General features: G+C 39.3%; 2 protein-coding genes across 2 annotated transcripts in view; both read left to right on the forward strand.

Annotated features, from left to right (window-relative positions):
- LOC141938836 (kinesin-like protein KIF20B) overlaps positions 1-6,567 on the forward strand; it is a 24,553-nt gene extending 17,986 nt beyond the window's left edge. The window contains exons 18-25 of the mRNA XM_074857850.1: positions 523-584; positions 769-888; positions 2,474-2,600; positions 2,932-3,057; positions 3,324-3,460; positions 4,459-4,614; positions 5,670-5,846; positions 6,441-6,567. Coding sequence (XP_074713951.1) covers positions 523-584; positions 769-888; positions 2,474-2,600; positions 2,932-3,057; positions 3,324-3,460; positions 4,459-4,614; positions 5,670-5,822 — 881 coding nt within the window. The 3' untranslated portion in view covers positions 5,823-5,846; positions 6,441-6,567. The remainder of the gene's footprint in view (positions 1-522; positions 585-768; positions 889-2,473; positions 2,601-2,931; positions 3,058-3,323; positions 3,461-4,458; positions 4,615-5,669; positions 5,847-6,440) is intronic.
- LOC141938837 (kinesin-like protein KIF20B) lies at positions 6,445-20,122 on the forward strand. The gene is made up of 5 exons (XM_074857851.1): positions 6,445-6,602; positions 10,147-10,350; positions 16,795-16,939; positions 18,421-18,563; positions 19,865-20,122. Exons 2-5 carry the CDS (start codon positions 10,225-10,227, stop codon positions 19,901-19,903), a joined length of 453 nt encoding a protein of 150 aa, XP_074713952.1. The 5' UTR covers positions 6,445-6,602; positions 10,147-10,224; the 3' UTR covers positions 19,904-20,122.
- Positions 20,123-26,249: the final 6,127 nt, after the last annotated feature.

The following is a 26,249-nucleotide window of genomic DNA, read 5'->3' on the forward strand; positions in this document are numbered from 1 at the left end:
CCAGTTGAGCAGGATTTTGGAACCAAATCGTATGTTACCTCTATAGGTGGTAATCAATTGTTATGTGTATGTTTGGGTTGAACAATTCCACAGGCCTTGATTATTTCATTTTTAAGACAAAACTTAGAACTGTCAGTTGAAGACTTCTGAATTGTGGGGGTAACATGTCAACATTATTTATTCTTGATTTCATGGTTATATTGTGATCCCAGCACTTCACATTTTGCTGATGCAGTGTTTTCAGGTATTCTGTGGAACATTCATAGATAAAAGTATCAATACCTCATAATATGATTTCAGCAGAAGTCTCTTGACATGATCTATATTTTATACGGGTTACAGGGCCCAATTCTGTTCAAAAAAACCTGAACTTTTGAAATGTGTCCTGTAAGTAGAAGCCAACACAAAAATAAATGAGTCTATTCAAAAGCTACTAAAGTACCAGAAGATCTGGAAAAATGGATTACTGAGTAAACTATGTAATAGCCACTTATTTGATGCAGGCTTCTCTTCCTGTTACAGACTTTGAAATGCAGATGATTAAATCGGATGAGGCTGCTGAGCAGCTTAAAGAAGCAACTGAGGTAACTTTCTCAAAAAAAACTTGTGCAAAATTACTTGCTTTAGTACAAAATTTCAGTAGCTTAAAATGCTATTGTAGTATGTTTCTAGCTTTTTTTATATCAAGCTTAGCTTAACTGATCTTGCTTCTAAATGCATTGTATAGTTCAAGAATTTAGCATTGACTGAACTACTTTCTTTTCTAAGAAAATGAATACGCAGAATAAAAGGATTCAAGAACTAATGGACATCGCAGAGCAAAAAGATGATGCTATCACGAGACTGCAAGATTTGATATCCTGTTTAGAAGAAACCATAAAAGACTATGTAAGTCTTAGACATCTCAATTTTCTGTTTACAAAAAAATTAAATCTGTGCTTATAACGGACTTGACTATTTTGGAAAATTGAAATTTTCTGTAAGTAATTGCTACTTTCTTGAAATGGTAGCAGGCGAAGTTGGCATTACAACTGAAGTTACGGCAAAATGTGTGCAGAGGTGTGTGTGGAAAATAGGATTTCTGAAAGCAGTGATCTGGAGTTACTATTGGAGGACTGTCGATGAGACTATGAAGAGCCACTCTAAAGAAAAAAACAACACTCAAACTGGGAGGACTCCAGCTGTGGGAAGAGAGGGATTATGTCACTGTCTTTTTTATTTTTGCCTGAATGGAAGAGGAAGGAAAGGAGGTTTTGCTGCAGCAAAAGCTCAAATTTAATTGAAGTTAGAAGTTAGTGTGAGAAGGACAGTGGTTGTGTAAATTGGCAACAAAAATCAGTGTGTCCCACCTACTACCATGATGCACACAAACTTTCTAAGGCAGAGCAATAATATGAATGTATTGAGCAGAGTTTGATCTAAGAGTGGATGGCCAGGGTATCTCTGCTTTTGATGCGATCAATAAAATTTGCAGCTGGCTAGTCTGCTGCTGGCTGCTGAATGCCAAAAGGCTGGCTTGGCTACATGTACACAGGTTAAAAAAAAAAAAAATCAAAACATGCGGTTAGGTGTTTTTTTGAGCCTGATGCCCTGTAACCTGAAATGTAGTTCTGAGAACATTTTAAGTTAAACTTAGGCAGCGCTCTGATCCATTTTTCTCTTCCACTGTGAACTTAAAGCTTTGACCATACTTAATCTTCTATTCCCTCTCTGCCTCTGAGCAACTTAGCTTTTCAATAGTATTAATGCTCAGAGTGGTAACAGTTGTGATGACTGCTTCCTATCACTGCTCCTTCCAAGAGACAGGCTCTAGCTCTGTCCAGTGTTTCTATGAGACTGTGTGGGATGAAACTTAAAATGTGACAACAAACCTCAAGTCTGTTCTATAGATCATTATTTCTTTTAATGAATTACTTAGATGAGTGATTGGTCCTTGGCAACCGGCATGGCTTGCCACTTGTGTCATCTTGTGAGTAAAGAAACTTTATTCTTGGTCAAATACATAGTCTAAAGTATGTATGACAGAACTGACTAGGCTTTCAAATTGCATCAGATCTTTCATGATAAAAATGATCTGTGGCTTTGCTGAAGGTGGTTAAGACTCCCAGCTCTACCAACTATGACAAGAAAGTGATGAACTTGTAGAGCTGACCATTGGCCCTTTGAGCAAATCATGGATTTCCTCAACTCTTTTGACACTGGATACTTCAGGTGGTAAACTCCTTTTGCATTTCGTAGTTTCCTAGTCTCTTGCTCTACTTTCTGTACAGTGCAAAGCATTGTGCTTATTACTGTCTGAAGGTGTACCTGCTTTTTGTTTAAGCAACTGATCTGTAACTGACTTGTTCTTCTGACAACCCATATACAGGTTACCCAGATAGATTTGTAAAAATATTTGCATCTAAAAGATTACTAAGCCTATTAAGTGCTCACTTTGTAAAACTTCAAAGTAATTTATCTTATTTTAACACAGGACAACACTGTAACTACCATTAAAAGAAAATTGGCAGAAAAGAACTCTAATGAACTGATTGAAAGCAGCCAATTCAAGGATTGTGAGGAGACTCTATTGAAAGTGGGAAGAAAACGTTGCTCTGAAAGTAAGCCTATTGTGGAAAAAGTCAAACCCTGAAACATGAACTAGCACAATAACAGTTTTTGCAGGTTTGATAAACATTTAGCAGTGGAACAATAGTTAGGTTTTCGTATAATACAAGCCTTAGTCTGACATTAACAATGAAATGCTCACCTAAATCAAGTTGATGAGAATCACTTCAGAATTTTGGATTTGGAAAGTTTAGTAGAGATACTCTATTTCTTTCTAATAGAGCTTTAGATCTCAGGAAATGGGGGAAATTACTTGTGATGAAGGCACTTTGGGAGAGAATGGTGGGAACTAGGATGGGGGCTCATCTGTAAATATATTTTCAGATCTGTGTGCAAAGGAAAAAATAATTGAAGATATGCGGATGACATTAGAAGAACAAGAACAGACTCATATTAAACAAGATCAAGTGATTGAAACCAAATTAGAAGAGACCAACAGATTAGTTTGGGGTAATCTCTCCATGGAAAGGGAGCAAGGAGACAAAATTGTTTTGGATGTATTGTGATAGCTGCTTTAAATCTCTGTTTTGATTTGCTGAGTGTTATTTAGGCATTAATTTTATATAGTACATAACAAACTTCTAACAGTTAAAGGCTTCTGTTGTCCCTCTGTGGTCATGGCTGATAAATCCAAGTAACTTTAGTAGAAGGATGTGAATGTGGTCAAATATGCATTTAAGACGATGTTATATAACCTCATTTTGTGTGCTGACTAGAACTGGAAGCATGGAAGCAGAGATATAGAGAGCTGGATAACCAGAGCAATAGTGACTGGCAGCAAAAGATGAGCAAAACCACAGAAAAAAACATAGATGAAAATGAGGAATTAATAAAGCTGCGAAAAGAACTGAAGGTAAAACATGGTGATGTAATTCATACTTAGGTTTAAAGCCATAACTTTCATTTAGGAGTCTAAATTTTTTTTGTGTTGCTATCTTCAAGAACTAGGGCACAATGTGGCAAGTTCTGGTAAAGGAAACCTCCTCTAAAAACTGCCGTGCATCAGTGCAGCAAAGTCTGGATGTGGTGTCTTTGTAATATACAGCATCACTGATGCTCCATAATGGAGTGCACCCTTCACTATGTTATGCTACCATGGACGGTGCTTCTCTAGCTGGGCTCCTCTTAAAATTGTCTTGAACAGATGTCAAGAGTTGGATTGTTTCAAGCCTTTTTCCCGTCAGTTGCTTGGGCAAATAAATCAGACTGTTTAAAGATCTTGTGCTTGCTGTGTGACCTGTAAGTCCTTCCTGTTAGACTAAGGATTTACCTCTTAATTCTCCTTGGATTAGAAAGTAGACTTTTTTCTCAAGCAGCTTTTCAGGTCCTATGTGGGAGAATGTCTGACAAGAGGTTTGATTGTGGCAGAGAAGGAGGCAAAGTTGCTGTGATTGAAGTGACATTCTTAGTTACACACTCTCTCTGTTTACCATTCAAATTTTGCTGCATTTTTTGCCTTTCAGTCTTGAAGTAGGTTTTTTAACATGTTCTGCAAGTATAAAAGATTGGGAATTTGTAAGTAAAAAGGGTCTTTTTGCCATTACCTTTGGTGTAACTTTAATAGTGTTTGTGACCTACCCAGAGCATTTTTTAGAGGGAAAAAAGTCTGTTCCCTGAAGATGTGCCAGTCCGAATAATAAGTTCTGAGAACTGCTGAACAATTTTTTTAACTGGAAAGGAACAAATGAGAATATAATACTTGCACTTGGGAATATGCTGGAGTAAAACTGTGCTAGTATTTCTGTTATCTTTTTGAAATTAATGAGTTTAATGGTAATCTGGATTTTAAGACTTCTTTTTTTTGTTGCTTAATCTCTGCCTATGGCTTTATTTCTGGTTCCACTAAAATAGGAAAGTGAGACAAAGTATCAAACTGATAAAAAGAATTGGCTGGAGGAAAAAATGAGACTCATGAGTGAAGTGAAAGAAGCTGAGAGCCATCACAACAGAGAAATGAGAAAATTTGCGGATGACAGAGAACGTTATGTAGAGCAGCAAGCAGAAATTGTAAGTGACTGGAGGTCTCGTCAGAGTCCTCTAGCGTAAGTCGTTAGTACAGAGCAGATCTCGTGTCAAGTGTTAACAGTGTGGGTGCTTGAGGGGAGCTGGCCTTTGTCAAAGTCCCCTCATTTATCACATGACAAAGCCTACATGAGATCATCTCAATGTGAAAGGGAAGAATAGGAGTGTCACAAAATGAAAAAGCGTAATACGTAATGGAAGTTAGTGTGCCTGTTCCTTTCTATCCTATCACCACCACCACCTTCTTCAAAATTCATCTTGTGTGTAAAACACCAATAAGTAACCTATGCTTAAATGAATTGCTACTTAATGAAGCTAAGAAAACATACTTTGAAAAACAAGATTTGTTGCTTGGCTTTTCTGAAAAAAAAAAAAAGGGGGGGGGGGGAGAAGCCTATGAGGCTTTAGAAGGAAGAGAAGAAGCAAGCAGTAGTTGACAAAAAAAGCCTCTTTCCAGATCTTTCCAGTAAAAATACTTGGTCAAAATGCTAGTGGTTTTGCTCCCATACCACTTTCAAAGTAGAGTGACTGATAGTTAATAACAAGGTGGATACCTTGCCTGGTCACTGGGCTGTATCAAGGTTGTAATTTCTTAAGCATATGAAATTATTGTATGAATCTGTGCAATCTAAAACTGTACTTGCATCTAGAAGTAGTTAGCAATGACCTTCTGGACCTGCAATCAGTACAGGGGGATGTTAGGAGCTTGGGACTACTTTCACTTTGTCTGTGACTTTGCTTGCCTGAGACTTTCCAGTAATAAAATCAGTAAGTGGGCAAGCAGGAGTGGTGGTTCTTGACAAAAATTCTCTTCACAAACAGTATAAATATAGATACAGTTTTTTCTCATTTGAAGCATGGTTTGCTTTTGTATATTTGTAGTGAAACTAGTTCTGTGTGAGCTTTTTAAGATCTACATAGGCTCTCAAGTCTACTGAGGCCATAAAATAGTACTGACTATGCCAAACTAAGCTGTCAGAACAGTTCAGATGGTTTGTAGAAGTGGTGTTCAATTCTAACCTATTTTTTCCCCCATTCAGGAAAGACTTGCTGCACAGCTGGTAGAAAAGGACAACAATCTTCAAAAGTGGCGTGAAGAAAGAAATAAATTAATAGAAGCTTTGGAAGTACAGCTCAAGACTTTGGCTTCTATCACCATACAAAAAGATAAAGAAATAGCAGAACTGAAATAAGCTGCAGTAAATGATTCAGGAAAGGTCCTCTCTCATTCTTTCTGTTGTTTCTGTGGGATTTTTTTTTTCAGTTGTTTTTGTGATTTTTCTTTTGTTATTCACTAACTCTGCAAAACACTATGTTTTGGCTCTATTCCAAACATATTGAAATTGTTTGCAGCTAATACAAAAAAAAAAAAGCTTTATGCTTTTCTGAAACTGAATTTGTAACAGTAACTGAAGTTTCAAAAAACTTAGTAGTTCAAATAAACACTCAAGTCTATTTGATCATTTGATTGCAATTTGATTAGACTGGAAATCTGAAACAACTATCACATCAGCTGCCTTTTGCACAGAACCAAGAACTTCACAAACAATGGGAGGTGAAATTTATAACCCTACATAAGTAGATTAAAATAAAAATTTTGCATTGCATCTTCCCAGGCTGTTGTATGACCTTTCTTGGCTTTAAGTAGAGGCCACTCATACATGAAGTTGTTGGCTTTTTGTTGGACAGCTGGCTGTTTGAGCCTGCAATTCTAAAACTGGTGCTACTGAGTAATTGTAATGATGCTCATGCACATGTTAATTTCTTTTGCCAATCCTGCAATTTGTGGCAATTTTTGCTATGTTTATTAGGATGAGGGAACTGATACAGAAGAACTAAGAAAACAGCTGGCTGAGAAAGATGACTTTATAAAGGAATTGAAACAAGGCGTTAACCATAAAAGTCTTCAGTCTTTGGCAGAAGTACCTTTACCTGAAGGACAAGATAAAATAGATCAGTCTGTAAACAAAGAGGTATGTTTGTTATATTTATAGAAAGTATGTACTAATGATATGTTGTTAGTAACATCTTTGTTTTGTTGTTTTCTCAGTATATATTTCAGCAATGTGGGGAATCTCCCAAAAGTTACTTTCTGTAGTTCTTCGTACTTTAACTATATCATTAATTCTGAGTTCTTGTTTATTCTTCTCTCTCCCTCTTTCAAGTTCCCTCTCAGAAAAAGAAGTACTTTAGTTAAGAGAATACCACCTCTCTATACACTATAAAACTTCTGTACCTGAGGGAAAAACTAGTTAACTAATCCAGATTCTAGAGATTTGAAGACATAATATTTGTGATGTCACCTCTGTTTGGTTATGTCAGTGCTAAGGGGATTTCAGCTCAGACAACTTTCCTGATACCACCTATAGTGTGGTAGTAGAGATGGTTCTGTAATTAGAGCTGCCAGCCCGTATGGGGTTCACAAGAACAGAACGGTATCTTGCATCTTACTTAAAAACAAAACAATATTTGAAGTTTACACAAAGAAAAGATCGACTTTGCATATTTCCTGAACAAAAATTGAAAGGCTTGCACCTGTACTGAGCCTTCTGATTCTGACCAAATCCCTGTGTGCTACGTGAGCAGTATTCAGTGAGGTAGTTTTCCTCCCAAACTGAATTAATGCTCCGTGACTCCATTGCTAACTAGTAATGAAGAGAGCTGAACATGGATTTCCTAGCAGACCCTCCCCTGGCTGCTAGAAGATGCGATTCTCCTCTTGTGGCAGAACTGGACTGAATGATGAAATGCATCTCTTCATCTCTCTCCTGTCTACTGCCAAATAAGACTGGCCAGTTTCTTGCTACTTCATCAATTCAGCTGGTGCCGTATAGATAAAGCTTGTGATGTATGAGGGAGTAGAGAGGAGCTCTCAGAATGGTTATTGCTTTATACAGCTTTGTAATGGCAGCTAAGAGAGCACCATAAAGTTAGTTATTTTTGCTATAAAATTAGTTACAGAGAAGAATTGTTGTGAACAGTTGGTGCTGAAGTATTTACCTCAAGCCAGTAGCCACAGTACTTGATGTTATGAATAAGGAGAGGCTACTACCAGGATTATCATGTGATAAACTGTTATGGTGTGAAGTGAATGGGGTAGAGTTTTGGGGGGAAGTCAAATAATTCTCAGGAAAGATATAGTGGAGATAAAGAAGAAAATCTAAGGTGATCAAGACGATGTGTGTCTCCTGCCTTGTGAGGAGAGGCTAAGAAGCTGGCACTGTGATTAGGAGAGGTTAAGGCCACCAGAGGGTTGTGGGGCTGAGGTTTACAAAATCATGGTTGCGGTGGGTAAACAGAAGGCAGAACTGTCCTTGTTAAAATCCTGCAAGAACTGGGCAGCACTTCGTGAAACTAATAGGAAATAATTTTAAGACAGCTAAAATAACATATTCCTATATGAAGCAGCTAGTAATTTTCTGGAGGTGGTGGAAACAGTTACTGTCAGCAGGGATTAGAAAAATTTTGTAGTAGAAATCCATCAATATATTTTTAAATGGATACTCTGAGGGTTAGACAGTGGTGTAGACTCTGACAATTGTAATGCACAGCTAAGAATGCTGGGAGAGTATGGAGAGGACAGATGACAAGGTGACCAGGATCACTATCTTATCCTTAAATAGCATCTCCCTTTGCCACTCTTGGGGCAGAATATTGAACTAGACGGACTGTTGGTGAGACCCAGCAGGGCACATCTCATGATGGCATCGTGAGTAGAGGTTACTGCCTTAAACTTGTGTTGTCTCTCAGCCCAGGTGTTCATTAGCTGTCTGCACTTGAGCTTTTATATTGTAGCTTTAGAAAAATCAAAATATTTTGAGGTTTACAGTTTAGCATAATCTCTTCTCGTTCTAAATATTTACAGTTTATAGAAAAACAAAGCAGGACTAATCCTATACTTTGTCAAGTATTTCAGTTAGATATGACGCAGTTAAAGGGAATTATTCATTATCTCAGTGTCCTGGCAGTGCCTCTTCATTAAGTGAGGTTGGTACAAAACTGAAATTTAAAAATTTTATGCAGTTGTATGGGTTTTGCTAAATGCAGAATAGGGAAGAAAATGTATCCTGTTGTCTGAATAATTCTAAAGTTTTATTCTGCAAATACCTTTCTTGGCGATCAGATCACCTCATTTTAGTGGCTTTTGGTAGAAATAAAAGATGTATAACATAATCATGTGAATAGCTATATCTGACTTCAGCTGCATGCTCTTGAAATCCTACCTCTCACCAATGCTTATGAAGTGGCTGATTATTAGATAAGTCACTTGAAACAAATATATAAACCCTTTTAAATGGATGAGCAGTAGCAGGGCAAATTGGATTTGCTTTCTTCCACTACAGGATTCTTGTGTGTAGCTGTGTTAGCTAATGACACTAGCCATTCCTGTGTAACTTTTTGATGGCTAACTCTCATGAAATAGCAGTTATAAAGAAAAATGTTTCTATTAGCCGACTCCATTCTTGGGAATGCAGTGGTGCTTGTATTCTTACTCAGAATCCCAGCAGAGCCTGTTGCAGAATGTGACTATCTCTGGGCTTTCCATGAGCTTTGATCACTTTCCTTTTTGAGAGGAGGAGAGTGCCCTTCGAGAAGCCACAGCAGCTGCTCTGTTTGGGACCCCACCAGCAGCAGTAGTAGCAGCCACCTGCAGTTTCTAAGCACCAACCACCCCAGCAGCCTGTCTTTCAGGTTTCATTCAAACAGCTGCTGAATCCATTCCTGTATGCTAGCCAGCAGCTGAACTGCTGCCACAGAGATGCAGGAGCTGGGAGGACCACAGCTCTCACTTGCTGGTTTTGCTAAGAAAAACAGGTTGGGTGGATGGTGGAAGGTAAGTGCTGCTGAGGAAGAAGAATTGTCAAACTGATTTTTCCATCCCACCCTCACTGTGCAGTTCTTGCAGTTTGGCTGTAAGCAGGTACAAGACAAGGTTTTCAGCTTGTGGGCTGCGGGCTGCCTTAATGCCTGCTCTTCCTCCAGAGAACAGGTAGTGATGTAGAAGCCTCTCATAGGTTGAATTTGGCTTGTAGCTTGCTAGTTGGACCTTGTTACTTACACAACTTCTCTGGTGTAGAAGGGGAAGGGAAAATTCCTTAAAGATAGGCTAGAGAAAGGTTATACTTTTCTCTCAAAAGCTGCTATCACTGCCTAGCTCCTAAGGAGCAGCAGAGTTAAGATGAAAGTCATGTCCATTCTACTACTGCTACTTGTGAAAACTGTGACTGTCTCTGCCCTTGAGCAAAATGACTTGGAAACAAAGTATCAGGCTGAGTTCAAGTTCTGTCACTGTAGATAGAAACGTTAACTTTTTAAAATGTAACAAAAAAGTTTTAGAAAGTAAGGGTTAAACTCTGCTATGGTTGAAGTAGATTCCTTCAATTAGAAGTGTTCTGAAAGTGAAAGCTGGGAAATGGAATGCTTACTTTGCAATCCATTGGGGAAAGATGTGTATTATGGGTTTTTTAACTCAGTTATTTTAAAACTTGTGTTCTTAAAATTTCCATGTATTTGCAGGAGCATTCAGAAATTGTCCTTGACTCTTCAGAAGTGTCCACAGAAAGTGGAAATACTAGTCGGTTCCCAAAACCAGAGATGGAAATTCAGTTCACACCTCTGGAACCCGATAAGATGGAGGTGAAACACCAGGGCAGCACCTTACCAGCTACAGTTAAAGTGCTCAAGCCAAGAAAGAAAAGGACAAGTGAAGAGAGGGATGAGGTATGACCTAGACCAACTGACAAAATGTGTTGTGTAGTCTTTCAATTTATTACTCTGATCATTTGTTAAAATCCTATCCTTTTGATTCTCACTGAGATCCTAAGGATATATACAGAGAATATTTAAACCTCTTTCCCCCCCACCCCCCACCTCCTGCCAAGGTGTGGATCTCTGGCCTATGTTGAATAAAGTCATAGATTTCAATTTATCCAGACTCTGGACGCTTGTCCCTGATATGTACTTCCTCTTCACCTTTTACATTTCTCTCTCCTTGCTCTTACTATTTGCTTCTGTCTGTAGCTGTGATCTGCAGGATTAGAGACCAGTTCAATAGAACTGCTTCTTTTGGTTTAAGCAATCATTGGTATCAACTATAACCTCTTCTAATAGGCAATTAAAAGTTAAGCCTCTGGGCTTAATCATTGCATTTCAGAGTTTCAAGACCACTTCCTTTGACTTTTTGTCCAGTCTGTGTTTTCTTTGATCTTTTTGTATTTAAAGGGAATATACAGAACTAATTGCACGAGCACCTGAACCTCCCTGTTTTCTGTAGAACTTAATTCCTCTTTAATTCCTTCAGTTGTGCTAGGTTATATGTGCCAGCGTTCTTAGTGTGCTGTGGTGTTTATGTGCGAGACTAAGGCTTCACAGCAGTTCAGGGTGGTAAAAATCTTCACTGCTCCTACTTGAACCGCACATTTCTTTCCTCTGACTTTTATCAACATTAGCATGAACAGAGCTATTTCTAAGACACAAAGACTATGAAACCCTAATACCTCATTGTGGTGGTACTTACTTGTAATCCTACTTGTGGGGCTTATGAATCTCTGTACTTCTAAGGACTTCTGAAGCTGACAGGTGAGTATAGGGAGATGACCTGTGGGTCATTTGCATAAGTGGCAAGTGATCACTCTGAGTTTGTCTCAGCTGGAGAGTGAAGTGTCTGATGGTTTTCTAGCATTCTCATTCAAGTGTTCTCAAGTGATGTTTTTTTAATCTCTTAGTAAAATAGTTAAGAGAAACGGTCACTTCAGTGATTAGTGTTCAACAGTACTTCAATAAACTAATTTTGTTAAACTTGGATTGCAAAAGTAACTGTTAAAAGTTGTGTAAGTTAATTCATCTGGAATTGAACGCTTCATTCTGGAATAATGTCCAGATTTGATTTAAACTTCCTATGTCTTGAACCAATTTTCTTTGAGAGGAGTATTCTCTTAGGCTGCTGGAAAAGTAAGTGTAAAAATAACCATCCTTCTGAAGGCACTGGAAAAGTACTGAACCTTATCTACAGATGAATATATTTCATCTAACATAGTTATCCATGTTTTGAGAAGACTGTTTTACCAATCCATTTATAAATCCTTTCATAGCGTAGATGTTCATATCCTGATGGGATAACATTTAGCTAAGTAATTTTTCAATAACATGGAACTAATTTTAGAAGTATCTTATTGCTGTTTTATTCACCTGAATGTTACTCTTAAATCACAGAATCATCTAGGTTGGAAAGGACCTTGAAGATCATCTAGTCCAACCGTTAACCTAGCACTGGCAGTTTCCAACTACACCGTATCCCCCAGCGCTATGTCGACCCTACTCTTAAACACCTCCAGGGATGGGGACTCCACCACTTCCCTGGGCAGCCCATTCCAACGCCCAACAACCCGTTCTGGAAAGAAATACTTCCTAATATCCAGTCTAAACCTTCCCTGGTGCAACTTGAGGCCATTACCTCTTGTCCTATCACTTATTACTTGGTTAAAGAGACTCATCCCCAGCTCTCTGCACCCTCCTTTCAGGTAGTTGTAGAGGGCGATGAGGTCTCCCCTCAGCCTCCTCTTCTCCAAACTAAACAACCCCAGTTCCCTCAGCCGCTTCTCGTACGACATGTGCTCCAGACCCTTCACCAGCTTCGTTGCCCTTCTCTGGACATACTCGAATAATTCAATGTCCTTTTTGTAGTGAGGGGCCCAAAACTGAACACAGTAATCGAGGTGCGGCCTTACCAGTGCCAAGTACAGGGGCAAGATCACTTCCCTGGCCCTGCTGGCCACGCTATTTCTGATACAAGCCAGGATACCATTGGCCTTCTTGGCCACCTGGGCACACTGCTGGCTCATGTTTATCCGGCTGTCAATCAACACCCCCAGGTCCCTCTCTGACTGGCAGCTCTCCAGCCACTCCTCCCCAAGCCTGTAGCGTTGCTGGGGGTTGTTGTGACCCAAGTGCAGCACCCGGCATTTGGCCTTATTGAAGCTCATACAGTTGGCCTTAGCCCATCGCTCCAGCCTGTCCAGATCTCTCTGCAGAGCCTCCCTACCCTCGAGCAGATCAACACTCCCACCAACTTGGTGTCATCTGCAGACTTACTGAGGGTGCACTCGATCCCCTCGTCTAGATCATCAATAAAGATCTTAAACAGTAGTGGCCCCAAAACCGAGCCCTGGGGGACACCACTCGTGACCAGCCACCAAGTGGATTTAACTCCATGCACCACAACTCTTTGGGCCTGGCCATCCAGCCAGTTTTTTACCCAGCAAAGCGTGTGCGACCATCCAAGCCTCGAGCAGCCAATTTCGCCAGGAGAATGCTGTGGGAAACGGTGTCAAAGACCCTACTCAAGTCGAGGTAAACTACATCCACAGCCTTTCCCTCATCCAATAAGCAGGTCAACCCTGTCATAGAAGGAGATCAGGTTTGTCAAGCAGGACCTGCCTTTCATAAATCCATGCTGACTGGGCCTGATCATCTGGTTGTCCTGCATGTGTTGTGTGATGGTACTCTGGATGAGGTGCTCCATCAGCTTCCCGGGCACTGAAGTCAAGCTGACAGGCCTGTAATTTCCTGGATCATCCTTCCGACTCTTCTTATAGATGGGCGTCACATTGGCCAGTTTCCAATCTGTCGGGACCTCCCCGGTCAGCCAGGACTGCTGATAATGATGGAAAGTGGCTTGGCGAGCACCCCAGCCAGCTCCTTCAGCACCCTCGGGTGTATCCCATCAGGTCCCATAGACTTGTGTGTGTCTATGTGATGCAGTAGGTCACTGACTGTCTCCTGGATTGCAGGGGGGTCGTTCTCCCAGTCTCTGTCCTCTGGCTGAGGAGGCTGGATTCCCTCAGTCCAACTAGTCTTGTTATTAAAGACTGAGGCAAAGAAGGCATTAAGGACCTCAGCCTTCTCCTCATCACTTGTTACCATGTTTCCCCCCGCATCCAGCAGGGGATGGAGACTCTCCCTGGTCTTTCTTTTGCTGTTGACATACTTATAGAAACATTTCTTGTTATCCTTGATTGCTGAAGCCAGGGTAATTTCCAGCTGGGCTTTAGACCTCCTGATTTCTGCCCTGCATAGCCTCACTGTGTCTTTGTAATCACTGTGAGTGGCTAGTCCCTTCATCCAAAGGCTGTAAACTTTCCTTTTCTCCCTGAGTTGCAGCCAAAGCTCCCTGTTCAGCCAGGTTGGTCTTCTCTGTCGCTGGCTTCTCTTACAGCACCTGGGGACTGCCTGTTCCTGAGCCATTAACACTTCCTTCTTAAAGAGTGCCCAGCCTTCCTGGACCCCTATACTGTTCAGGATTGTCTCCCAAGGGATCCTTTCAAGCAGGTGCCTAATCAATACAAAGTCAGCCCTTTTGAAGTCCAGGATGTCAGTTCTGCTTAGCCCTCTCCTGGCCTCTCTAAGAATAGAGAACTCTATTATTTCATGATCACTGTGCCCTAGTCGGCCTCCAGCTGCCACATTGTCCACCAGTCCTTCTCTGTTCACAAAGAGGAGATCCAGCAGGGCACCTTCTCTGGTTGGTTCTCTCACCAGTTGCGTCAGGAAGTTGTCTCCCACACATTCCAGGAATCTCCGGGACTGGTCTCGCTCTGCTGTACTGTACTTCCAGCAGATGTCTGGGAAGTTGAAGTCTCCCACAAGAACAAGGGCAAGCGATCATGAGATTTCTTCTAAATACTTATAGAATATTTCATCCACCTCTCTGTCCTGGGTGGGTGGCCTCTAGTAGACTCCTACTACAACATCTGCCCTGTTGGCCTTCCCCCTGATTCTAACGCAAAGACACTCTACCCTGTCTTCGCTACACTTGTGCTCAAGGCAATCATAACAGTCCCTAACATACAGCGCCACCCCACCACCTCTCCTTCCTTGTCTGTCCCTTCTAAAGAGCTTGTAGCCATCAACAGGCGCACTCCAGTCATGGGAGACATCCCACCATGTTTCTGTAATAGCCACAACATCATAATTTTCCTGTTTCATCATGGCTTCAAGCTCCTCCTGTTTGTTACCCATACTGTGTGCATTGGTATACATGTACTTCAGATGGGCTGATGTTTTCCCCCTTCCCCCTTCAAATCTAGTTTAAAGCTCTGTCAATGAGCCCAGCTAACTCCTGTCCCATGATCCTCTTCCCCCTCTGGGACAGGTGCATTCCATCTAATGCCAAAAGGTCTGGTGCCCTGTATACCAACCCATGATTGAAAAATCCAAAGCCCTGACTGTAACACCAGTCTTGGAGCCACAAGCTCATCTGTTGAGTTCTCCTGTGTTCTTCTTCATCCATCCCTCCAACTGAAGGGATGGAGGAGAACACAATTTGTGCCCCCGACCCCTTAATCACTTTCCCCAAGGACCTGAAATCTCTCTTCATTGCTTTAGGACTTCTCCTAGTAATGTCGTCACTACCTACCTGAAAAACCAGGAGAGGGTAGTAGTCCTTGGGTCTCACTAGAGTGGGGAGTTTTGCCTTGAGGTCATTGACGCGGCCCCCAGGGAGGCAGCAGACTTCCCTATGAAGCGGGTCCGGTCTGCATATGGGGCCTTCTGTACCCATATTTAAATATTTAAATATTTATCTTCATGTTACATATGCCAAACAGATTATAAAATGATTCAGTAACTTTAACTGTTACAAGTCTACTGAAGACACAGTTTGTTTTTTTAAATTTCCTAAAACTGAAAAGCATTGTGAAAACTAAAACTGAGGGGAAACCTGTAGTGCTAAAATAACCACATACTGCTCATGTCAAATTTTTTTAAAAATGAAACAAACTCCCTGGTGTTTTAGAAACAAACAAAACCAAATCTTTTTCAGAGGCTCCCTTCTAATTAAAGAACAAAATCCTCTTTCCATTTTCTGATGCTGTTATCAGTTGGTATGGCTGTCGGTTATCTGAAATCTCTCAGCACCACTTCACAAGATAGAAGATGTCATTAAAAGACAGCTTAACAATGGCACTGTGCTACCAACCTGTTTTTTATATACTTGTCACCATAAATCCAAATTTACACTTAGATTTATTAATTTCAATTTGGGTGTTGGCTTGTCAAATCTCTTAAAGTCAAAAGTATAGGAAATAACAGAGAGAAGAAAATAGTAAATGTCAGAATGGTTTGACTACAGGCATTTCTAGTTCCCTTCCACAAGTTTGTTTAGTGTTTATTTCACGTTTGAATAGTTACCTCTATCCAGCAGTAGTCAATGCCTCCCTACTGTTAGTCATAGCATTTAAATAGTGGCTGCTTCTGTAATATAGGTAATCATTATTCTTTCCGGAAGAATCCTAGTTAAAATTTGTCATGTTTATTTTCTTAGGATTTTGTGAAAAGTGAGAACAAGAAAATGCAAAACCTGCTATGACTAATTCACCTTCTACAAGCAACAAGAAAATAGTTTGGTTTTGTTCAATTTTGAAGTTAGTTTCTCCTTTCATAAGTCCACCTTTTCTGTAAAGGTGGACTTGTGAAAGGAGCAAACATTCTTATGCAGCAGTATCTTAATCCTTATCTATGTATTTTAATAGGATTCTTAAACACGTACGTTGTCTTCCTACTAAACTTTCTAAGCTAACCAAGGAGAGTCAGTCTGTATTTGCCCAGAACGTGTACTGGCTGCAGCGTACAGGGATTCCCAGGGAAGGATGTTGCATGCTGAGTAGTTATGAAGACTAGTTTGAGCATACTCTTAGCATATGTCATGTTATAGGCAATTCCTTTTGAAGTAAAACTAAGGTTTGTGTCATCTATATGCATGACAACTATAAAAATATGATTTTAGGCCTTAGTAGTAACCTGGGCAGGCTCAAAGGGTGGACAGAAGATTTATTTTCACCATCAGTTTTCTTCTGTTTTATAACTAGAACAGCTAGTCTAATGAAATACTCTAAAACTTTGAATCTACTTTTTTAAAAGAAACTATTTGTTTCCTATATTACTCATGCCCTTAGATGTATTCTGTGAAACTGACAATTTTTTTTCTTTTGGGTATAAAATAAGGTTGTCTACATTGCTTGCTGCGGCAGTATCATTAATGAGCAGAGGTTTCGGTAGCAAAGCTCAAAATGTCAGCTTGAAAATAACATTGAAGCCAAACAAAATGGAATTAAACTTGAAGATAAGTCAACTTTTTGACTTAAACAATGACTGTGTATTTCTGTACAGATGTCTTCTACACAGAAGAAAAGAAAAGAATACCCCTTAAAGCAAGAATCTACTTCACGTAAAAAGTCAGCTAAAAAGAAAGATGGAACACTACAAAAAATTGGAGATTTTTTCCAAAGTTCTCCTGTTATTTTTCACTCTAAAGGTTTGTACAGAATAAATAAGGCTTATTCCATGTTATCTGGGTATTGTAGAATAGCTTTTTTCTACTGTAATCTGTTAATGTATGTGCTGTTAAAGGCCACGTCTGCTGCATCCAGTTGTTCTTTCATTTATGAAACAATGGAGTCTGAGCTGGGGCCTGCTCTGCTGAATCTTGCAGAGTAGAAGAGGCCGACTGGATTACAAGGACCACATGGTTCTAAAGTTTAGGTTAAGTGTGAAAGGTAAGCCAGGTAGAGCGAAAGGATGCAGTGTGGACTATGTGCATATAAATTTATCATAAAAGCAATGATAAGCTCAAAATGTCTGAGTTACTTTGTTCTTGCTTACAGTAAAACAGTTAAAGGCAATTTCAGAAACTTGACCTGTTGATCTAAAAAAATCAAGAGTTGAATTCAAACCCAGATCTGACCTTGTTCTATAAGCAATCTCCCCCCCACTTCCTGTTTTGTTTCTGTGGAAATTGTATTAATGTTTTTTGAAGTATGTATGTAGGAGAGGAAGATTAGTTCTACAGAATCTGAAAGCCAGTATCTCCAGAAAATATGTGGAAGAGTTCAATAAACTAGCTCTGAAGCAGTTAATGGATTTCAAGTTTAAGTATAGCCTTGGGAAAATTAACTGCTAGGACCTTCCATTGAAGAATATATTTTTATTCTTTCCTACAGTAAGACATGATTTCTGAGTTACTGGGTTTTTTTTAAAAAAAAAGATTAAAATTAGCAGAGGGCACAAAGAATCACCAGTGTTAAATTCTAAAAGACACTACTATTTGGCTGGTTAAAACAAGGTTAGTCATTATTCACGATGCACAGTTAAGATAGTGGGATTTCTAACATTTTTCACATTTGTCAGAGTGGTTCCATGAGGACAACATGTCATTATCAATGGAAGCCAAATTCAGAGTAATCAAAATTTCACCCTGGAAATACTTTATTTGAGCAAATGAGGTCTAATTTGTAACCTTTATTACCATGTCCTGTATTTTTTCCCTCCTTTGCATAACTTAGTATTGATTGGGATCTCTTCTTTCCTTCTAGCTCATAAGATGCACACACTCATCTCTTCATAGAGCTGGTACTAGTTTGATAAAACTATACAAGTACATAGAGAAAATTGACTCAACCTTGTGCTTCTGTCAGTACAAAGAAGTTAAGCCTGGTTTTCAATTCCTGTTGTATTTAACATCCAGTGAAATCTGAATCCCAATTGATTTTTTTGGTGCTATTTAAATGTGTCCTTTAAGCTTTTGCATTTGAAGCTATAGAAAACTGTTTCAGGATATAGAAGACTGTGGTAGTCAAATACATACCACGTCTGAATTTTTATGTTTAAATTTCAGACTACATCTGTTTCATTTTTAAACTGATTTTAATAAACCTTTATTCATTAAACCTTTATTCATTAATTTTGAGGCTCATAAAACCAATAAGACATTGATTTACAATAAATTTTTTCTTGTAGCAAAGAAGCTGATGGCAACAATAAGCTCTCCCAAGTCTGCAGAACCAGAAAATGTCAAAGGAAAGGAGCTCAAGCCAAAACGATCTAAGAGAAAGCTGTGTTCAACGGACAGTTCTTGCCCTCTAGATATCCCTGATTCTTCGGTAAGTGATTACGGGTTAGTGTTCTGTCCGCTGTAATCTATTTCTGTAATCTGGGCTTAAAATAAGCTATTGGGGGGACAGAACAAACCTGATTGAGTCAAGTTGCAGAAGAGGTTTGAAAGTACTGACTTATTTCTTTTGGTCTTTTCTTCCTGATGTGTTACTTTAATTTTCTCTGTTTTCTCGCTTATCTTCTCTGTGTGTGACTGCTGACTTGTTGTATCACCTATATAGCAGTCATGGCGATATCTTCACATTTGGAGTCTTAGATACCTTAGCTGTGGTATGTGGAGTGTTACTTTTTCCTCTAGTACAGCAGTTGAGTCTTAATTTGTTTTTCCAGTAGTTGGTGTTCATTTAAGAGTAGCATGAAGGGATAACAGAAATAGAGACCATTAAGGAATCCATAGATTTGGAATAGCATGATTGAAACACTGAAGAGAAAGGTCTGCATGTACGATTAACTTTGCAGGGCAAGTGAGCATCTGAGGTAATTTCCGATTCCTTTTCTGCCCAGCTGCTATTAGGGTTACTTTAGGATTTGGATACACCCATGCTTTTCAAAGCACAGTTTCAGTAGTCTTCTGCGTGTGCTTAAATTGCGTTGCCCTGTCTAAACCAGCCTATAGAGAGTCTTATAGGCCAGGGCTTGATGGACTGTTTCTGAAATCCAGCTTTATGGTTTTGTCAGTAACTAAAGTGCTGAGCGTGCTCTGGCTGTTAGAAGTACATCTCTTCATTCTGTTCAGTCCTTTTTCATTCGCTCTGGTGAGCATTTGCCCATACTGAGTTATTCTGTTGACTTTTCTGTAAACTGTATGAATAGATGCAGCAGTAACCAAAATGCTGTCCACAGGAGGCTGAAGGAAATGACAGGAAGGCAGGGCAAAAGAAGCTAAGGAGCTTGGAAGTGGAAGAAAAAGTTAAAGACTGAATCCTGGGAAAGTCAGAAAGCTAAAGAAATTTAAGCTAAAAATATGTTTTCTGAACGCTTCTTGTTTCACAAAATGAGTATTAGAGATAAGAAGTGAGAGCTGCTTTCAGATCACTGTTTTCTTTGGACTTTGATATTTGTTTCAGCAAAAAAAGGGATTTCATATGTTCCCAGTATTTTTTGCTTATTATGATGCACTAAAATGGTGTCTCTGTTCTGGAGACCTCTGACTAGAAGATAATAGGCAAAATTCGTTCTGAAAACAGCTTCTGGGAAAAAACATGTTGTTGGTTACATGGGTCTAGAAGTACATGTCATTTGTCACTGAAGAAATGCTGAGTAACTCTTGAAATATCATCTTTTTCAGGTCTTTATAGAAAAAAAGAGAAGGAAAGCGATCAGCTAATCATCAAGCGACAGCTACGCTCAAAAAGAGCTAAATAATCTTGCAAAAGCATGTTTGTATTTTCTTAGTTAAGGCATATTTACAGTGTATTGTTTCAGGTGATTGTATATAGGAAGTAATAGGTACTTAGTCATGCTCCAAAGTGTTTATAGAGATGTATAGAATTGTTCTGATGGGTTACTGTTCTGATTCCATTAAAGTTGAAATACTGTTCAAGAAGTTTGTGTCTGAATATTTTTTTTTTAGGAATGGTGTCTCTGGAAGTGTTCATAATTTATCCATTGTGCAGTAAGAACTATGCCTGTGTGGAATGGTTTAAGTTGTTTTTTTCAGCTGGCCAATATACCAACCATAACTTTTAATGAAAAAAATATGAGTATGCAATAAATTCTGTGAAGTGACAAAAAAAGGAATTGGCACTATGTGGAGAAATATGCTTTTTATCACTGGTGTGGTTTAACTGTCTTTTATTTACTCTTCTAAAGGAATTTATAAGCACAATATTATTTCTTTGGGGATTATAATATCCATAGATAATTATAATCTGCTATTAAAGTGACCCACTCTCAGACATTTGACGTTTTATTCCAACCATCCAGTTCTGCTCAACTAGAACAGCTATATGTAGTAAGGTTTCAGCTTATAATCAGTGACTGAGTAAACATTTAAAACCCTTTTGGTTTCACCAATGTAGCATTTACCTAAGTCACGGGCAGTGACTGTATTTCGTAGGATTTTGCACTGTTTGAGGAACAGTCCTGATCACCTTTCAGAAAGAGCTGAAATTACATTGACAAGGACCTGCTGTTGGCATGGATGGAACAAGACAATCCCAGTAAGTGATCAGGTACTCTAACTTGTTGCTCATGCAGCTTTCTTATTTTTATTTTCTTGAATTAATGCCAACCATACAACACTGTTTTTACGTGGACTATTGGATTATTTTGATTATTACTGCATTTTGGTCTGTCACCCATCATCTATATGATTCTATGATGCCTTTGTTTAAAGAACTCCTTATCAGTCTGTTTTGCACGTGTATAGCACCACAGGAAGAATATCTTGTCTACAGGATTGCATTTTGAGGTTTGGTATTGTCTTGACCACAAAAATTTTTCAGAAATTCTCTGTCAACATTGAGTCTGAGATTTATTTTTTTTTTTGTTCCCTCCTTCCAAGCCATACTGGTTCATCAGCAACAACCAGTTGGTCTGTAGAGGCAGTGATAGTTTGCTCATACAGCCAGATAAGTGCTGCTTATTTTTGATAGTACAGCTGCAACTTTACTGTCCTTTTGAAATGATTCCATGATTTAAGTTATAAGTGGGGTTTTCTGTTTGTTTTCTTGGACTGCTGCTCTCTGTTGTCTTTTGTTTGATTGAAGACAAAAAGAATCAGATTGACTTGAACATGAGATTAAAGTTTTTCTTGAGAGGGAAAAAAAGGGACTTTGAATACCTGTTGCAGTTTTGTTTTAACAAATGTGATACCTTTAAAAATGCAAATCAACGTAAAAATGGTCATTAGTATTTCTTTAGTAGAAGTAGTTTTCCTTTCCTCTTTATGTGACTGTAACTTAAATGTGCTGTGAGTCAGTTCAGTGGCAACAAATTCTGACATGGTTTTCTCTGCTGTTATCCAGTAGATTGTCTGAGCATGAAATGTCTTTTCATAAGGATAATGCATAGTTCAGTTCTGTAGATCCTGACTTGTAAGATCAGATTCTCATACTGTCTTTTCTCTAGTTTCATGGCTGTAAAATGGAGTTGTACCCCTATACTCTTCAACAAAGAAAGATTGATATTTTATTCTTTCTAACTTGAAAGTGACAAAGTGAGCCTGATCCACCAATCATTCAGTTCTTCCATTGCTTCAACTTTTTGTCTTCATCTGTCTGTGTGAATGAGAACTTAGATTTCCTTGTCAAGCTTGCTCTTGACATCTTCTTTCTTCCCTCTTTTCGTTCTGTAAAAGAAAGATGTAAAATTCAGGTGATGATCAGATAATTCTAAATAAAAATAAATGCAGTATCTCTTTACAGGCAGGATTTTATACTTTGAGCCCCTTTGTCCTTCCTGAGATCTTCCATTTTCTGCTATCCGTGTCCAGATACCTGGATTGATCTTTCAGGGCTATAGAAGAGCACAGCAGTGAAGATTCTTGCCTCATGTAGGTGCTAGTTGCTCATTTTACAGAAGTCTTGTAGCTGGAGACAGTAAATATACAAGGTGAAGTCATATAACAGTCTTAAACAATAGGACAGTACTTGGAATAGTTATTCTTTGTCTTTCTCTTAACATTTTGTCTGGTTTTCTCCATTTTTAGCAGATGTTCTCAGTCAGCTGTTCATCTTGACCCTTGTTGCTTTCTCTGAACAGTTTCAGTTAATTTTAGAACCCATCAGCATGTGCCTGTTTAGCTGGATTGTTCCTTCCATTGTGTATAACCTGGCACTTGCCTGCAGTGAAATTCATATGTCATCGTGTTGTCTTGAATGGCAGTTTGATTGCTTATTAAATCATCAAATGGCCTTATAGCTCTTATTTCACCAAAAAACATCTGCAACATAAGCGCAGGATTGGAAGAATGCTGAATTACTTGATTGTTGCGTGTAGGATTTCTTTATTGATTCAAATGTGTGGAAGTAATAGAAATATCTTCAGCCATTTGACATCTCTGAAATTACTGATTGATAGCTCCCCGTATCAAATACAGTATTTCATAGTTTCAAATAACTTGTGCTTCTTTCTGATTTTGTTGGTAAATAACAAGTGTCAAAACATTTAACAGTTTATTTCAATGACTCTGGTAAATTTTAGTTTAGTTATCTGCAACTAACTAGGAAGAAGAATCTCTCAAATTAGTCAAGCCACTGTGACACTCGGGGATGCCCCTGTATTTCCACCTGTGTTGCCAGTTTTTCTAAGTTCTTGTATTTACTAAAATTCTATCAGTGTTGCTGAGCTATCTGGAGGCTGTATGACAACCTGTTTTTTCTGGAAGTCATTTGAATGGGTGTTTTCAATATAATCTGGGCATTAGAGTAGCTATATACACATGTACAAAAATGTTGTCTGTTTCCCTTACCCTGTTTTTCTGTCCCTAAGGTAGCCTTTGCAAGAATTGCACTGAATTAACTTCCTTCACAGGTGGAGACTTGGTTATCAAACTCCATGGTTACTGATTTTGAATATATACAGAAATAAAGCATGCTCCCTTTGCTTTGGTCAAGGGATGGTGATTTCTGTACTTCCTACAGCTCTTGGAGTTTGAGCCTGTGTGTTGGAAGCCTAGAAAATGGGTCAGACTTTGTGTACCACCTTTGTCTATGTCAGGAGTATCAATTATTTCCTGAGCAGGAAGAGCACAGGTGTGATAGGAAGGAAAAAAAAGAATTCAAGCAAAAAGGTTTTTTTGGTACTGTCACATATAAAGGTGTCACTTTCAGTTCTTTGGCAGTAATGGGAAATAATTTTTTTCCTGGTCAATACTGAGACTGGCTGGGTATTGTCATTCTTTCAGCTCCTCTGGACAGCGAAGCAAAAAGGTGTTTTAGGACATCATTTGCCTTTTGCCTTCTGACTTTTTCTCATAAGTGCTGTAACTGATTAAAAGCTGAGCATGAATAGGCCTACTCTTTAATTTAGTCTTACCTTAGTGTAAGATTCATCAATCAGCTTGCAGAGCACAGAGAATTAGTGTTAGTCTATTAATGGAGGAGAGATCAATTCTTTACCTAGCAAAGACCAAAGGCAAGCACCATTTCATGGAAATTTGGTCTATGTTTTCACATGGTAATACTGAAACTTTTCTTGTTCTCTTCAGAACTCCCTTGGCCGCAGGAAGGTTGTACTCCAGCAGTGTTGTGTGATGCGTGTATCTCTGCAGCGTTGGCTGACGAGGGGAATACAAGCTTCTGTGTATGGATTTTGGTCATGCACTGCTGGTGTGCTGAGAGAACCCAAATCCCACAAAGGAAAGTCTCCTGGGGTACCAACAGTGACTTCCACTGGTTTGCTCTCCCCGCCCCCCACCCCCATTTGGGTAAATCTAGTTCCTGAAACTATCTGCAATAGGACAACCTCGTTCAGTATCAATCTCTTCTATGCACTGAAAACTTTTGATACTTAAAGTTTCTGTTTCCCAACAGAATAAGCTTATAACCTTATAACTTTAATAACAGTCTCTTAAGACTTGGCCTCACTTCTTTGGTGTTTTGTTTTCCCACACAAGGAAGGAAAGTCTTCTGTAGTATGTAACACCTGAATCCTGCAAAGTGCCTGGTACAGCAACACCGCTGTCTTTGAAGAGTTCCTTTTGAGCACGTCACGCTGGGGATAATTCTTAGAAAATAGCCTATACTAGTGTCAAGCTGCTCCAACTTTTCCAGTGGTTAAGCCTCATTTTGAAAAGACTATTCCTTACTCAACTTCAGCTTGTTTGGGGTGAACACTTTCTCTTTTGCCATGCTCATGGCACTCCAATTACAGACATAATGAAGTTTTCTGGAAGGAAAATATGAGGACACTACTTCATATAGGTCAAACTTTTCTCTTTGAGAAAACAAGGAGGAACAGTGGCACCATTTGATCAGACAGCTCATAAAGTGAGGGGAACTGTTTCTGGAGTTGAGAGTGAGACAAGGGAGCGGAATATTTTTGGGGTGATTTTTCAGTAATAGCTTTCCATAGATAATGTAAGTACTTGAACGTTAATGAAACTTGATTAGGGCTGTGAGAGAGGAAAAAGAAAATATTTTTAGTAAAACATGCTTACTTGGGTCTCTGCAGTCGGTTACCATGTCTCACGTACGACAGCAAAATCCCCAGGACATGGCGCCGAGGCACTGCTTGAGATAGCCGGTCTCCACACCAGGAATTTTATCTGGGAGGTGCAGGGGGGTGGAAATGTTTTGCTTTGTTTTAAATTAACGCACTTTGCAGCCTGTTTAGCCAAGCTGCATAAAAAGTGCAGAACGGGACCCTGCTGGACTAAATTCACTTGACACTACCCGTGCACACAAGCGATTAGAATATATAGCCCTGGGACAGGGTTTTGTTTCTTGGGTCAGGATTCTGAGACAAAGTGTTGGTTTATATACACTGATGCCTACTGTAACCTGTTCATCCATTGCTGCACATGAACGTTTCACAGGAGTTTATATACTCTCTTTTAACAAAGACAAAAGGTACTTCCGTTGTAAAATTCATTGGGCAGAACTAGAGGTCCTCCTAGGCTTGAGAAAAAGGATGAGATCAGATTCATTAAGGGAGAGTTTGTTTCCAGAGTTCCTGGATTCAATATTTATAGGTCTTTGTATTGATGGATAAAGTTGGACTCTTTTTTTTTTTTCTGCCTAGAGATGTTGACACTAAACAAAAGCAGTATTCTGCTATAGGGGTGCATTTCATGTAGGTGCTATAACATTGTTTTATCTTTGAATTATCTATGAGAATAAGGATTATTCTGAGAAGCAAGCTTTGGCTTATTTCAGAACGTAATGCCAAATTGTACCTTCCCTGCTGGGCACTTGAAGCCTCCATGTGCTCACAGATTGCTGCTGAAAAATGAGTTCTGAAACTCTTGTCTGGGGACAAAGACAGTTTTTGGGAGTTTAACTGAAAGATCAGCTTTTTCAATTCATTAAATAATTAGATTTGGGTAAAATGAGCTTGCACCTCTTTCACTTCGTTTTCAACTGTTTAAAGTGTGATTTGCTTTTAACAAGGAGTCCCTTTGAATCATAGACGAATTGCTAATGTGATGCTTCAGTGCTGTTTCATGTCAGATTAGAAAGAATAGAAAGTTCTGGCTAAATAAATGAAGTGGATAAAGGAGAGGCAGCATGTGTAGATGAAATAACTCAGTACCTTAAACAGCATGTCTATTTTAGATCTCCTGAAGGTATCATACCTTACGAGCAGGTATACTTCGTCTTGGAGACCCCATGTCAAGTGGATAATTCTGACTGCATATGGAGAAAGCTATCCACCTATGCTCCTGTGTGCATGACGGACCAGGGTAGATTTAGATGTTCTTTTCTTGTCATCTGTGGTCAATAACCCTTAAATAGTACTTCTGCTCTGACATGTGTTATTGCCTCAAAGCAGCACCAAAAATGATTGCACAGGCTCTGTGCAAAACCCCAAAGACTAATCTTCCCCTGAGTGACCTTTCAAACTTCGGGTGTAGTCAGACAAGCCAGCTGAAAGGTTCTTGGCTGGCAATATGTCCCCATGCAATCTCCTATGGATTCAGTTGCTCAAAGGATAGAAGTATGGGAGGAAGCTGACATGAGTGAGTACTTGAGAGTGTTTGACAGGAGTGAATTGCCTTAAAAGCAGCT

The sequence above is a fragment of the Strix uralensis genome, unplaced genomic scaffold, assembly GCF_047716275.1.
Source record: "Strix uralensis isolate ZFMK-TIS-50842 unplaced genomic scaffold, bStrUra1 scaffold_345, whole genome shotgun sequence".
Classification (NCBI taxonomy): Eukaryota; Metazoa; Chordata; class Aves; order Strigiformes; family Strigidae; genus Strix; species Strix uralensis.

Excerpts from the sequence above, each read along its gene's own strand:
- LOC141938837 (XM_074857851.1), top strand. The coding sequence starts at position 10,225 with ATGGAAATTCAGTTCACACCTCTGGAACCCGATAAGATGGAGGTGAAA. Across the intron at positions 10,351-16,794 it reads CAAGTGAAGAGAGGGATGAG|ATGTCTTCTACACAGAAGAA; the intron begins GTATGACCTAGA and ends ATTTCTGTACAG. Across the intron at positions 18,564-19,864 it reads TAGATATCCCTGATTCTTCG|GTCTTTATAGAAAAAAAGAG; the intron begins GTAAGTGATTAC and ends CATCTTTTTCAG.